The 14,314-nt window shown below is 40.5% G+C and overlaps 1 protein-coding gene across 1 annotated transcript; it reads left to right on the plus strand.

Moving 5' to 3' along the window:
• Positions 1-3,578: 3,578 nt before the first annotated feature.
• LOC311062939 (regulator of microtubule dynamics protein 2-like) lies at positions 3,579-4,667 on the plus strand (the record flags this gene model as incomplete). Its single annotated transcript, XM_084082158.1, has 1 exon — positions 3,579-4,667. One exon carries the CDS (start codon positions 3,579-3,581, stop codon positions 4,665-4,667), a length of 1,089 nt encoding a protein of 362 aa, XP_083938284.1.
• Positions 4,668-14,314: the final 9,647 nt, after the last annotated feature.

Consider the following 14,314-nt stretch of genomic DNA (forward strand, 5'->3'; position numbering starts at 1 on the left):
ATGTTAAAAGGGTGGCATTTGTTCCTCAACATAGTGTGAATGTGCATGCAAAGTTTATCCTCAATCGGACGCTGTGTTCATGATTTGCGGCATTTTGTTCAAAACAAGCCACTACTGCAAACTTTGGATGTGAATCTCAGCCAATCAGGATGGAATCAGAAAAATCAAACAGATCCGTCTTGATCACATGACTTTAGAGATCATGTGTACCGATTTGCATGAAATTTGGATAAAATCGGAGTCATATAAAAAAAAGAGTTTTACATAAGTCGGCCTCCTGGTGGCGCTATAAAAGGAAAAATGCAGGCCAATGACCTTTAATGAGTGCGCATACAAAGTTTTACACAGATTGGTGCATTTATAGGTAAAAACACGAATCGGCCTGTTTTAGCGCCACCATGAGGCTGATTTGAAAATTCAAATGGCATTTCTTCCTCGGCCTAGTGGGAATGTGCGTGCAAAATCTCATGGAAACTGCATGCTGTGTTCATGATTTGAGGCATTTTGTTCAAAACAGGACACTCCTGCAAACGCTGGAAGCCATTTTTAGCCAATCAGGATGGAATATGAAAAATCTGAAAGACACATTTCCGTTTAATGACAATAGATATACACAATAAGCGTTCTCAAAGTTAGTTTGTGCTCTTCAGTAATACCTGAGATGGCAAAATCCAAGTGCTTTGGTTGCAAAGTTAAATAAGGTCAAAACACAGGTCTCCGCCAGCTCAGGTAGGTTATTGTGGGGCAGCAATGTTCGGAATTCGGCAATCAGGATGTAATATAAAAAATCGGAAGGAACCATCTTGACCACTTGGCTATAGAGATAATGGGTACCGATTTGCATGATGTTTGGACAAATTTGTAGGAGTAATATAAAAAAGAAAACTGCTGCAAAAATTGGCCTCAAGGTGGCGCTATAATAGGGCAATGTTAAAATGGTGGCATTTGTTCCTCAATGTAGTGCGAATGTGCGAGCAAAGTTTCACTGCAATCGGACGCTGCGTTCATGATTTGGGCCACTCCTGCAAACTTTAGATGTACATTTTACATCCTGGTGGCGCTATAAAAGGCAGATGTGAAAAATGCAGGGCAAAGGTTTTTCTTTGGCCTCTAGAGAGTGTGCATACAAAGTTTTACACAGATCGGTTTTACACAGTTATAGGCAAAAACACAAATCGGCCTGTTATAGCGCCACCATGAGGCTGATTTTAAAAATTTCAAGTAGCATTTCTTCCTTGACGTAGTGGGAATGTGCTTGCAAAATTTCACGGAAATTGCATGCTGTGTTCATGATTTGAGGCATTTTGTTCAAAACGGAGCACTCCTGCAAACTTTGGAAGGCAATTTTAGTCAATCAGAAAGGAATATGAAAAATCTGAAAGACCAGTTTCGTTTAATGACTATAGAGATACTGTGTACCGATTTGTGTGCTGTTTGGACAAAATCTGTAGGAGTACTGTCAAGAAATGTGTTTTGCACCAATCGGCCTCCTGGTGGCGCTATAACAGGCCCCTGTGAAAAATTGGGGGCAGAGGTTCTGCTCTGCTCTGGTCTCCGCCAGGCCGACAATTACACAACACAAATCTTCAAAAGAGACTAAGGTGAAAAAGACCAGGAAGACCAGAAAGTCTGACGTTTCAAATAATTTAATGCTGTGTTTTACCAGTAGATGGCGACTTTTGCCTGCTTTTCTTTCTTTTTTTTTGCTTGTGGTGTGGATATCAACTGACTGATCCCTTGCAACTCTGTCAGTCACTCCCCCCAGTATATGGGGCCCAGGGCGCTGACCCCTTAGCTCCTGATGGTTTAAATGCAGAGGACACATTTCACCATACAGTATGTGCATTGTGCAAACATACAGTGACAAATATCCCAAAGGAGTGGGGACCAAATTGTAATTATTATTTTGTATTGTTATTATATGGAATTATATGTTACATATTAATACATGTTCATGTTTTATTCCTACATGCTTAATTGCAATAGTATACTATTTATCAAACTATAACAATTACATCATGCATCACTAATATTGTCAGGATTAAACTCTAAACTGACTTATTTTACTTGACCAACATGGTTAAAGAGAAATGCCCACAGTGCATTAGGCTCTGCTGCTTGTGTCCATTCTAGGGTGTGTATATGGAGCAGTCCATGGGAGCAGTTCAATGTGAGCTTTTCTGGATCTAGTTAAAGCTGCAATCTGGAATTGATTTTAATGAATAAAATGTTTTTTTTTAACCAATCTGTATGGTAGAGTATGTTAATAGCCTACAATATAACACATCTGCAGTGGTTGGAGGTGGTCTCCTTACTCTTCCATTGAGACATTTGGTATAATCTAGTAATTTTAGCTGGCTCATTTTAGAATTAAATGTAATTGAGGCTTTTTTTTTGCACTGTGCCACTGTTTCCAGTGTGTGGAAAATATGTTTTGAAAATAGAATTGTGTTTCCAGAAGGCAAAAATAAAATGTAATTCATTCATTCACATGTTTTGTTAGCAATCAAAGTGTCTACTTTTAAAATACTGACCTCATGGCCCCTAATGACTAGTGGAGGACTAGGAAGCCGATAATATATACTGTATATATTCCACATATATATTCCACATCTACATCTATTCACATGAGGAGCACATGAGGAGCGATCCCTGTGGATCCAAAAGATAACGCAGGTGTAGTGTTGCTTCCCGTGTGGTGAACCCTTACGCATGCTTCTGCTACAAACAGTCCTAGATTCTACAATAGAACTGCATCCATTACAACGCTGAACAAGACCAGGAGACCTGGTTCTGCCAGACCCGGCAGATGCCCATGTGTCTATGCCCATGTATGGACGAAAGGGGGACAGACTTTTATAAGCCGGACTTCACATGACGTGTCAGCCTGTGTATGCCCATATATGGACGAAAGGGGGACAGACTTTTATGGCTGGGGCCTAAGGACAAAGGGGGCATGCCCATGTATGGTAAAACAGGTACAAAACATGTCCATGTATGGACGAAAGGGGGACAGACTTTTATGGCTGGGGCCTAAGGACAAAGGGGGCATGCCCATGTATGGAGAAAACAGGTACAAAACATGCCCATGTATGGACGAAAGGGGGACAGACTTTTATGGCTGGGGCCTAAGGACAAAGGGGGCATGCCCATGTATGGAGAAAACAGGTACAAAACATGCCTATGTATGGACGAAAGGGGGACAGACTTTTATGGCTGGGGCCTAAGGACAAAGGGGGCATGCCCATGTATGGAGAAAACAGGTATAAAGCCTCATGTAAGCCAGACCCCTTGGGTCAGAAAAAAAAGGCAGAATGCCTTGATTGACCAATCAGAATCGACGTCAATGTGACGTCAGATTACTGGCTATATTTATAATCTTTCCCAAAAGGATACCCAGAATTGGTTTCTGCCTGAATGCCTGAGAAGTACATGACATGACCCGAACATACAAGCTAATTCTGGGAGCATTGGCTGGGGTGGCCGGCATCAGCTTGGCTATAATCTGGTCCAGACCAAACGCTTCCTGCCCATCAGTGTACCTCCAGAGTAATGATGAATGGCCTGCTGGCATGATAATGGTGGATGGCCAGGCTGAACTTTTGACTCGCATTGAAGCCCTGACTCTGGGCATGTCAGAGCTCAAGGAAGAGATGAAGGAATTGAAGAATGCTCTACTCACAATGCAGGACCATGTGACTAATGAGCAGAGAGGACGAAACGTAGCCGTAGCGGAGGTAGCGTTCAGGCCATCTAGAACCAGACCCCTCCAAAGGAGCATGCGTACACGCAGGAAAGTGGCTGCACGGACCATCCCTGGAGCCAGAGCTGTGTCTCAGAGTTCAGACGAAGAAAGCGACAGCGGTTATATGACCGCCGTGACAGACTTGGAGCAAGAGGAGTCTTCACTTGACGAGGGTCATAGTGGGGAGGAAGAGCGTGCGGACAATCTATCCATACTTCTCAAAGGGATTGACACTTTGCGCCGAGGCACCGAATTTGACAAAAGAGAGAGCCTCAACACTTTGCTAGCAAAGCGAGAGGAGTTTGGACAGAATTCAACATTTCTATGGCGACTAATACGTGCCTATTGTGATATACATGACATCAGCTCCAGCCTGGAGGAAAAGAAGACCCACGGAGAGAGTGGGAAACAAGTCGGAGAAGAAGCCATGATGCTGGATCCTTCGTGTGCTGAAATTCATCAGTGGTATGCCATCATGTGTGGTATGATTGCACAATATGACACGGTGCAGAACAAGATAAAGAATGGCCTCATATTCAAGGTCCATGTAGATAAAGCCATTGAGCTTAAGCCACAAGACCCCTTTTCCTACTACCTAATGGGACGTTGGTGCTATGTGGTGGCTCAGTTGTCTTGGATTGAGAAGAAAGTTGCCGCTATGTTATTTCGAGAGACTCCAAGTGCCACGATCCAAGATGCACTGACAAATTTTCTTAAGGTCGAGGATATCCGTCCTAGATATTCCAAAGCAAACTATGTGTTTTTAGCCAAGTGCTATAGTGACCTGGGTCAGACAAGGGAGGCTAGAAAGATGTGCGAAGCTGCTTGTTCAATGGTTGCTGTTTCTAGAGATGATGAAGGAGCACAGAGCGATCTAGACTTACTTTGCCCATTGCTTGGTGGTGAATACACTGTCCAATAGTTCAATGTTCCACAGATTAGAAAACTGGTATTATATCTAGGGATTGCAAATGGAACCTTTATGCTACATGACACTCGTGTAACCATTAGATGATCTTGTATGCTGCTCATCATTAGGAACACAAGGGACTGTTGTTAGAGTTACAATCATCTTGTCAGTTTGGAAGGCAAACAGGTAGACTCACCTAAGCAGATTATGTTTTACTCAATTTCAGAGATAGGTTATACTGTATCTGAACATATATGTGATTGACTATTTGATGTGCACAGAGCATCTCGCAGTCTAGAAGATACCGTTGACAAGAGTGACATTTACACAAAATTTAAGTGAATTGTCCTTTAAAGGTGCAGTAAGTGTTTTTCTTTTGTTCAAATGAGTGTTAAATGGTATACAAACAGTAAAGGGTCCCCCTGTCTCTCCAACTCTTTAGTAAACAGAAAATGCATTTTCAAGGGATATCAATTTGACCCAATCAGGATAGAGAACTCATACATGATGATACTGTATAGGATAAACAAGTGCATTTGAAAGTGATGACACAGAAATGAGCAGACAAAAGTGATACTGGATCACTAAAATTAAAGCTGACAAATGCGTTCTCTCTCCTGATTATCTGAAACTGGCAACCCACCACCTAAAAAATGTATTTAATGTTTATTAAAGAAATGGACAAGGAGACAGGAAGACCCCTGTTACTAAACAAACACTCTATAGAAATGATTACTATCAGAATATAACCCAAAGATATCATCCTATAACTTTTGGTAAGTTAATGTGAGCACAAGCATGTGTCACCAGTCTCCAATCAATATACCAGTGTCATATTGAAATAGTGGACAAGAAATGACATTGCATATCTGAGGATGAGTGTACTGTATATACGCCATCTGTCTCAAAGACACATGAGTTTCTGAGTGTTACAGCTTGTAATATGTAGGCTTACGGTGGCTAAAGAGTCCAGTCATTGCTCCAATAATGTCACAAATACCACAATTCAGTATCAACTGCAAAAACGTGACTTTGATTTAAGTTTCATAGTACTGTTTATGTCATCCACACTTTGATCTCGTCACTTTGAAAAAGGGGGGGATTGTTTCGCCCGTGTATGTTTGTCTGAGGATAATCTCGCAAACCGCTGCATTGATGAGCGTCACAAACTCATTCTCACTCCCATGTTGTCACATTTTGCCGCTCTGTTAGTAGCCTGAAACGTTAAGTTTTGACAATACGGGACGCCATGGCGACGTCGCATGTTGACAAAACTATGCCTAAACCTAACCCTAATCCTAACCCTAAACTCACAAAAACACTCCAACCCTAATCCTAACCCTAACCTCACAAAAATATGCCTAATCCTAACCTCGCAAAACCTATGCGGGGGGAGAGAAACAAAGGGAGAGAAACAAAAGGGAGAGAAACAAACAAATCCCACCCACGGTGGGATTCAATCACGGGAGGTTGAGGTTATTAGTCAAGCATTGCTACCAGAAGCCACCAAGTAGCCATTCGACCATTCGAGTGTGCCTTTTATTTTTTGTAGTCATAGTGACGTATTAGGGAGTGAAAATGATAGAGCGGAAATAACTGATGCCAATCTGAGATCTGATCAAAATGTGTTGTAAATGGAGTCATTGAGTGGGAAACGCAGGATCTGTTCTAAAGGCTATTTGTCCAAGTTTATCTCTGACCGAGCATGATAGCATACAAGTGAGTGGTTTTACAGCGACATTTAAAGTGACATTTAAATTGTGGCCTTAGCAGAGCTTAATGAAAGCTTAATAAAAATGTTTTTATTTTCAATACAAATATAGGCTTATACATCAGAAGCACTGAAAATGAATAGAAAACTAGAAAAAGTGCTCCTCGGAGCACAGGTCTCCGCCAGGTCAGGTAGGTTATTGTGGGCCAGCAATGTTCGGAATTCGCCAATCAGGATGGAATATGAAAAATCGGACGGAACCATATACATAATGTGTACTGATTTGCATGATGTTTGGACAAAATGTGTAGGAGTTATATAAAAAGGAAAAATCGTCCTCCTGGTGGCGCTATAATAGGGCAGTGTTAAAAGGGTGGCGTTTGTTCTTCAACCTAGTGCGAATGTGCGTGCAAAGTTCCACCGCAATCGGACGCTGCGTTCATGATTTGCAGCATTTTGTTCAAAACGGGCCACTCCTGCAAACTTTAGATGTCAATGTTAGCCAATCAAGATGGAATATGAAAAATCAAACAGATCCATCTTGATCACTTGACTATACAGATCATGTGTACCGATTTGCGCGACATTTTGATAAAATCTTAATCTCAAAAAATTTGTTTTACATAAGTCGGCCTCCTGGTGACGCTATAAAAGGCTAATGTGAAAAATGCAGGGCAGATGTTTTTCCTTGGCCTCTAGGGAGTACGCGTGCAAAGTTTCACGCAGATCAGTGCAGTTATAGTTAAAAAAAATAGTAATCACCATGAGGCTGATTTGAAAATGTGCAAGTGGCATTTGTTCCTTGGTCTAGTGGGAATCTGCGTGTGAAATTTCACGGAAATCGCAAGCTGCGTTCATGATTTGAGGCATTTAGTTAAAAATGGACCAATCCTGCAAACTTTGAAAGCCAACCTTAGCCAATCAGGATGGAATATGGAAAATCAGACAGATCCGTGTTGATCACATGACTATAGAGATACTGTGTCCTGATTTGCGTGATGTTTGGATACAATCTGTAGGAGTAATATCAAAATATGAGTTTTGCACAAATCAGCCTCCTGGTGGCGCTATAACAGGGCCATGTAAAAAAGGTTCTGAATTGGCATCCAGGGAGTGTGTGTGCACAGTTTTGCAGCGACCGGGCCAACGGTGCCGGAGATTAGCTGTTCTCAGACAGATGGACACACGGACACACGGACGGACGGACGGACGGACAGGGGGTAAAACATACTCTCTCGCCATGCCTTTCGGCCTGGCAGAGACAATAAAACACAATGACAAACAGATGACAGCTTCAACTTTTGAAAGACACAATTACAGACTCTAGCATTCAAAGATTGTGGAATAGTTGTCTGATGCTGGTGATATGTTGTTCTTGTATGCTTTGACTAGATTTCTATTCATACCTGTTAATAACTCATACACCATGCACATCCCAGTCAGGGCCAAGCAAGACCCTAAACCAACTTTTGTATTTTTGTACCTTATTTCTAATCCCTGTACGTTACTGCTTGTTTACTCCTTATTATTTTGTACTCTATCTGTCCCTTGTTTCATACTGCAGTACAGCTATGACAACTTAAAGGCCTATCTATCCTTTATTAATCCTGTGGGAGGGATTCAGCTTCTGCTTCACCCAGTTGCTCAGATGATCATGATAAATGCTCGAGGAAGCAGTTAGGGGTAAGTGTCTTGCTTAGGGACACGTATTGGCAGGCCGGGAGGTGAACCAGTGACCAGATGGCCTCTTTACCCACTAAGCTGCAGACACAAACTACTACCAGTGTAGTATAGATGTAATACAGGTGTATAATAGCTATAGTACAGATGTAGTGCAGGTGTAGTACCTACTACCTGCAGCAGTGTGTTTCTGTCTAGTTGTTTGAAGCTCCGGTGCAGGTATCCCACATGACAGCAGGCCGTGACCCCATGCAGCGGTCTGTCCAAAGGACTGCCAGAGCAACCACACACACACAGACACACACACACACACACACACACACACACACACACACACACACACACACACACACACACACACACACACACACACACACACACACACACACACACACACACACACACACGTTGTACCTGAAGTCATATATAGTTTAATCTGAGTTGTAAAACTAAACATAATAATAAATCAAACAAACGTATAGAGTGCTTTTCTTGGTGCTCAAAGATTCGTTACAAACAAAATAAATACATGTATTAAAGAAAAGTCAAAATAATTAAATTAAATAGGGGGAAGAGAAATTTGCTGTAAAAATTGTTTAAAATTAGGAGGTGAAAAACATAATTAAGTGGGGAAGTCAAGTGTGAAGAGGCGGGTTTTGAGGGTGGTTTTAAAAGAAGAGATGCAGGGGACTGTTTTGACGTGGTTTGGGAGGGAGTGAGTTCCGTAGAGAAGGGGCAGCAACTGAGAATGTTAACCACTTACAGTAAGACCTATATAATAACTTCATGATGTGAAGAATAGTGAAAATAGCACATGTACATGCTCACCATGCTGGACACCAGCATCTAATGATGTAGTCTATACACTTACTGGATAGCATCATGACAACTCAAAAAGGTCATTTCTTTGTTTGTTTGTGTATTTTTAATAAAATGCAACTTGGGAAATCAGTTGAATCAGTCTCAACTGCTAATTTTAAACTTTTACACACACCAAAGTGTGACACTAGTGGACATAAAACACAACACTTTAACAACTAAGAATATTTACAACACACACTGGCACATGACACACATGTCATAACTGCATACACAAACGACTTCAGCACCATGGACAGTGTAATGAGTCAAAGGCCTTGAGACCAGAAGCATAGAAATCATACATAGAAGGGACAGAAGGGAGAAAGAAATATCAAGGTTCTTATCTCACTGGGGATTTTTATGAAAAACTTTTCAATTCACAATTGAGGGGAAGCCCCTTTCAAAGTACAAATATTGGCATAGATTAACCAAATGACTCTTTGGTAGAGGTTTGGGTTTTGTAGTAGATACCTTGCCATAACGTAACTTCAAATATTGGTGTGATATCTTCTGTATGCCTAGTTGCTCTGTTGATTAGAAAATGATAATCCCAAATATTCTCCACTTTGACTTACACTGCACGATGAAACGTCTCAAAGTGACTCTATCACACAAACAAACATAATACAAATGTCAACATCCTGTTGATTTTACTATTTGAAGCTGAGAGTCCAGATCAGCGGATCCATTCGTCTGATCTTTTTCCTAATTCAAATTGTAGCAGTGTCCGATTTTGTAATGTACATTGGCAGAATCCACTTTGCTTGCATTTGTTTACATTTGAAGGCTAAAAGAGTGCTTTGAGACCTGTTTCATCATGCAATGTAAGTCAATGGGGAGACTATATTGAAGTATCAATATTGTTCATCAATATTTGGAGTTGACAAGTGGTATCTACACAACCAAAACCTCTACCAAAGTGTAATTTTGCTTTACTGTGCCAAGCATATCCATGTAACGTTATGGTATGATACAAAAACAATGCATTCAATTTGCAGTAATTGTAATTTCCTCATATTAAACAAAATTGGTTGACACTTACTGCAGAAAGCGAGGGGCTGGGGCCACAGCCCTGCATAGAGCACCAGAATAGTCCAGAAAGCTAGCAATCTGACACGGGTCACTGTATCAGCAAGCCCAGCAGCTGTAGCCTGGTTACAGACAAATCTGTCATTGCAAGAAAAAAAAATTCCATATCCATGCAGTGATATTGTCTGGCCACATGAGGCTACAGCTGCTGGGCAGGCAGAGCTCGCTGATACAGTGACATTGCTGGCTTTCTGGACTCTTCTGAGGCTCTATGCAGGGCTGTTTACAGGCTTAAAGGTACTCCAGGACTTCTCATTTGGCTCCGCTGAACATCTAGGCTCTCCACCACAAGCCAATATGAAGAACCGAGGTTTTTGAAGGGTTGGCGGCAGTACAGTGTCCTTGACCTCGAAATCAACCTGGAAAGTAAACGGTTTCAAATGGTTGAATAGTGTCAACCATTTATTTATATTTATTTCAGATTATTCATTTGTATTTAATATAGCTATTTAAAAGGATATGGTGTTTTTCACTATATACTAATATACTTGCTTGCAATTGAGTTTAGTTTATGTGGTTACATTTTTGTATTATGTACCAAATGACTCAGGTGGGCTAACAACATAATATTTTAATTGAATAATGTCTCTGCAAATAACATATTCATTCCTACCTTAATAAATTATAGCATTTCATTTTAATTTGATTATTTGAGTTGTGTGTCATGATGGCAAGCAAGTTAGGCATGATGATGTAGCCTAGATTTAAACATTATTATAAATCTCAACTGAAAAACAAAAGTGTGTGCATAATCCAGGCTAGCCTATACACAGAAAGGCTCTGGGTCTTCAGGTCTGGTCTACCTGAAGTCAAGCTTTTATTATTCTATTATTGCTATATTGTTGATAAGAGTAAGATAGGTGACATCAGCTAGGCTATTAAACCATTAGACCTAGCTACATGGACAATGTTAATGAGCACATTTAACAGGCTAACAGTATTTTATTTAGTGTGTCATCTAGTGACACATCTAGTGTGTCATCTAGTGTGCCATTGGCACATTGCCACTATAAGGTTACATTGTCCTTGTAATGTTATATAGTGAACACAACAGCACAATTATGGAATAAATTACCGGAACAAAAGGTTGCAGTGATGATCTCATCTGTTCCTTGAAAAAATATACAAAACGTAGGCTAGAGGGTCCGGGTACTAACGTATAGCCAGTGGTGGAAAGTAAAAGTACATTTACTTAAGTACTGTACTTAGGTAGTTTTGAGATATTTAATTGTACTTTACTTGAGTATTTCCAATACTTTTACTCCTACTCCACAACATTTCGGATCCAAATGTTGTACTTCTACTTCACTACATTTATTTGAAAACTTGATTATTATTACAGAACATACATTAACCATTTCGGGCATTTGAAAATAGCCAATCTACAAGCTCACCATGCGTGGCATCGTGAGCTTGTAGATATGCTAGTTTCAAAATATGTTTATACATTTGAAGAATTGAAATGGGACATTCTGCATAATGAGTACTTTTACTTTTGGTACTTTAAGTACATTTTGATGCCAATGCCAATACTTCTGTACCTTTACTCAAGTGCATTTGGAATTCCGGACTTTTACTTGTAACAGAGTATTTCTACATTGCAGTATTGATACTTTTACTTTTTTTTTTTTTTAAACTGTGAGTACTTTTTCCACCACAGGTATGCTACTTCCTTAGCCTACTGGCAATGTACACAATACACAATACAACTGATTGGTCCAGTGGTTTGCAAGATTAGCAGACAGACAAGACAGAGAAACTGCTAAAGCAGAATTAAATAACACTTGTTTTGTCCATCACATACACTGTAATAAGGTTTGTGACTTTAGTTCCAGGACTTTGTAATGTGTGTGCTGTATCAGTATGTAATGTAACATACTTTACGTCAGAACAGCCCCCCTACTGTATGTAATGTAACGTACTTTACGTCAGAACAGCCCCCCTACTGTATGTAATGTAACGTACTTTACGTCAGAACAGCCCCCCTACTGTATGTAATGTAACGTACTTTACGTCAGAACAGCGCCCCTACTGTATGTAATGTAACATACTTTCCATCAGAACAGCGCCCAGTGCGACTTTTAAAAATCTGTTGCACGTGCCTCCATGGTTACCGGCGCTACATTCCCTGATTGGTCAACTCAACCTAGCGGCCTCCCGATTGGCCAAGCTCTGTTGTGGTGCTTAAAGTCGTCAATGAGAGCAGCGAGCAGGTGCAGCCGTTGCAGTGAGAGAAGAGAGAGGACCACGAACCAGTAACCAGCGAGAAACCAGAGGGAGATCCAGAGAAAGAACCAGAGAGAGAACTAGAGATAGAACCAGAGAAAGAACTAGAGAGAGAACCAGAGAGAGAACCAGAGAGAGAAGTGTGTGTCGCCAGAGTCCACCTGCCTCGACTGCCTTCAAGTGCCAGCTCCTGGTAGAGACCACCAACTGAACTAACCAACCAACCAAGTCTGCAGAGTCCAGTCCAGGTCAGCAGTAAGCATGGGTCAATGTGTCTGCAGACGCAAGCCCCGTGATCCTGGTCCACAGACTCCACACATCAAGAGGACCAGTGATTCCCTTCAACCCTTTGAACAGGTACGTTAATTGTGAAAAGGCTCGAACGGCCAAGGCTCCGAAAATTGGACCAGTCCAGTAATGCAGGTTTTTTATATTTACTTACTTTCAGGTACACCAATAAAAGGCAGTGCAATAATAACTTGACAAACAAGGAAACTGGCCTAAAATAAGAAATGAGCACTAGAAAAGCTGAAGTAAAGAAACAAAAGCCCTGACAACTCTCCCTTGGTGTTTTTACTAGCTTAGCCCAAGTCAAACTAAAGCTCTTTACCTTGAGCCTCCACTTTATAACAGGTGGGACAAACCATTAACAATTATTGGCAAGTCCTTAACTCAAATATGGCTAACTAAGGCCCATGAGTTATTTTACACAATTAACTCATCTTTTACCATCAAAATCATATTCCTATCTGGGTACCCCTACATTCACAAGACACTCAAAACCAAGATTAACCTTAACCCATGAAACCAAACACCCCTTCTCCTCTACAATTAATAGGATTGCCAGCACTGCAAAAAAGAGGAGGCACAGGTTACCAACAATCAATTGGACATTCTACCATTTCAATGAATAAGCAGGTTTAAAATATTTGCAGTACTTCAACAATTAACAATGCATATGTACAAATGATAATGTCTATAGGGCACGGGCTGCCCCGTGAAAATAACGATGCGTTTAGAGATGACAGTTGAGCGTATGTTGGAGCTGCTTGCTACAGCAGTTTAACATTTTAGTTGTTTTTTATTTGAAAGTAGACTGTTGGCCTCATATACTCATAGTGGCTCGCCTCATACTGGTCCATTTGTAGGCTACACTCTCTGAACTTGAGTTCTGAACTTCTAATGAATTTGAGTTTTGAACTTGTATTGACGGCATCATGTGTAAGTTATTACTAGTTGTTTTGATTTGAAAATGGACTGTTAAACGTACCCTTATGTCTGTAACTCTGAGTGCAAAAAAAAGTACTAAATAGTAATACCCTGGCCTACAGTAGCATCGTTCCAAGCCTGGTCCATTGCTTCCATTTGAGTTAAATTAGCTCTGGTCCAGTGCGTTAGCGAGTTCTCTCTAACGCTCGGCAGTAGCAGTGTTATTCCCATAGACGGAAACGTCAAAAACGTGCGAGGTCTAAACTGTGGTAAAAATAAAGGAAACTATTTCGCTACTGATCAAAACAAAGGCAGTTTTATGATGAGGAAAGACTATTCTCCACAGTGGGAGACGTCTCAAAACCCTACCTTTTAAATATGAAATATGAAGTAAATATGAAAAAAAAGAAATACACATGAAAGTATGATATTAATCAGTAAATATGTATTTATGTGGTTCTTTTGGTGACCATATCTTTTAACTAATTAATAATAGTATTTAAAACATTTGTTTTATTATATTAAAATAAATCTGGTTTTAAATCAGGTTAATCTGAAAATAATATTAAATAACAACAATATTCTGTTTATTTTCCAGGTTGATTTGAAGTTGAAGGGCGCCACTCTACCACTCCAAAGCCCCATGGTCCACTCACTGACCAGTGCTACAGTGGCCACAGTGGAGCCCAACAACAACACGCCCATGAGCACCTTTGCTGAGGTAAGTGTTTCATGAGGAATTATATGAGGAAATTACCATGAATGTCATTTCCTCATAAATATATAATATAATGTTAAATGGACATGCTTGACACAAATTACACTTTGGTAATGGGTTGTATAGTTAACTCCAAAATATAGATGAGATATCTTCAATAGTTCC

This window comes from Gymnoscopelus microlampas (genome assembly GCF_963454915.1).
Source record: "Gymnoscopelus microlampas genome assembly, chromosome: 16".
NCBI lineage: Eukaryota > Metazoa > Chordata > Actinopteri > Myctophiformes > Myctophidae > Gymnoscopelus > Gymnoscopelus microlampas.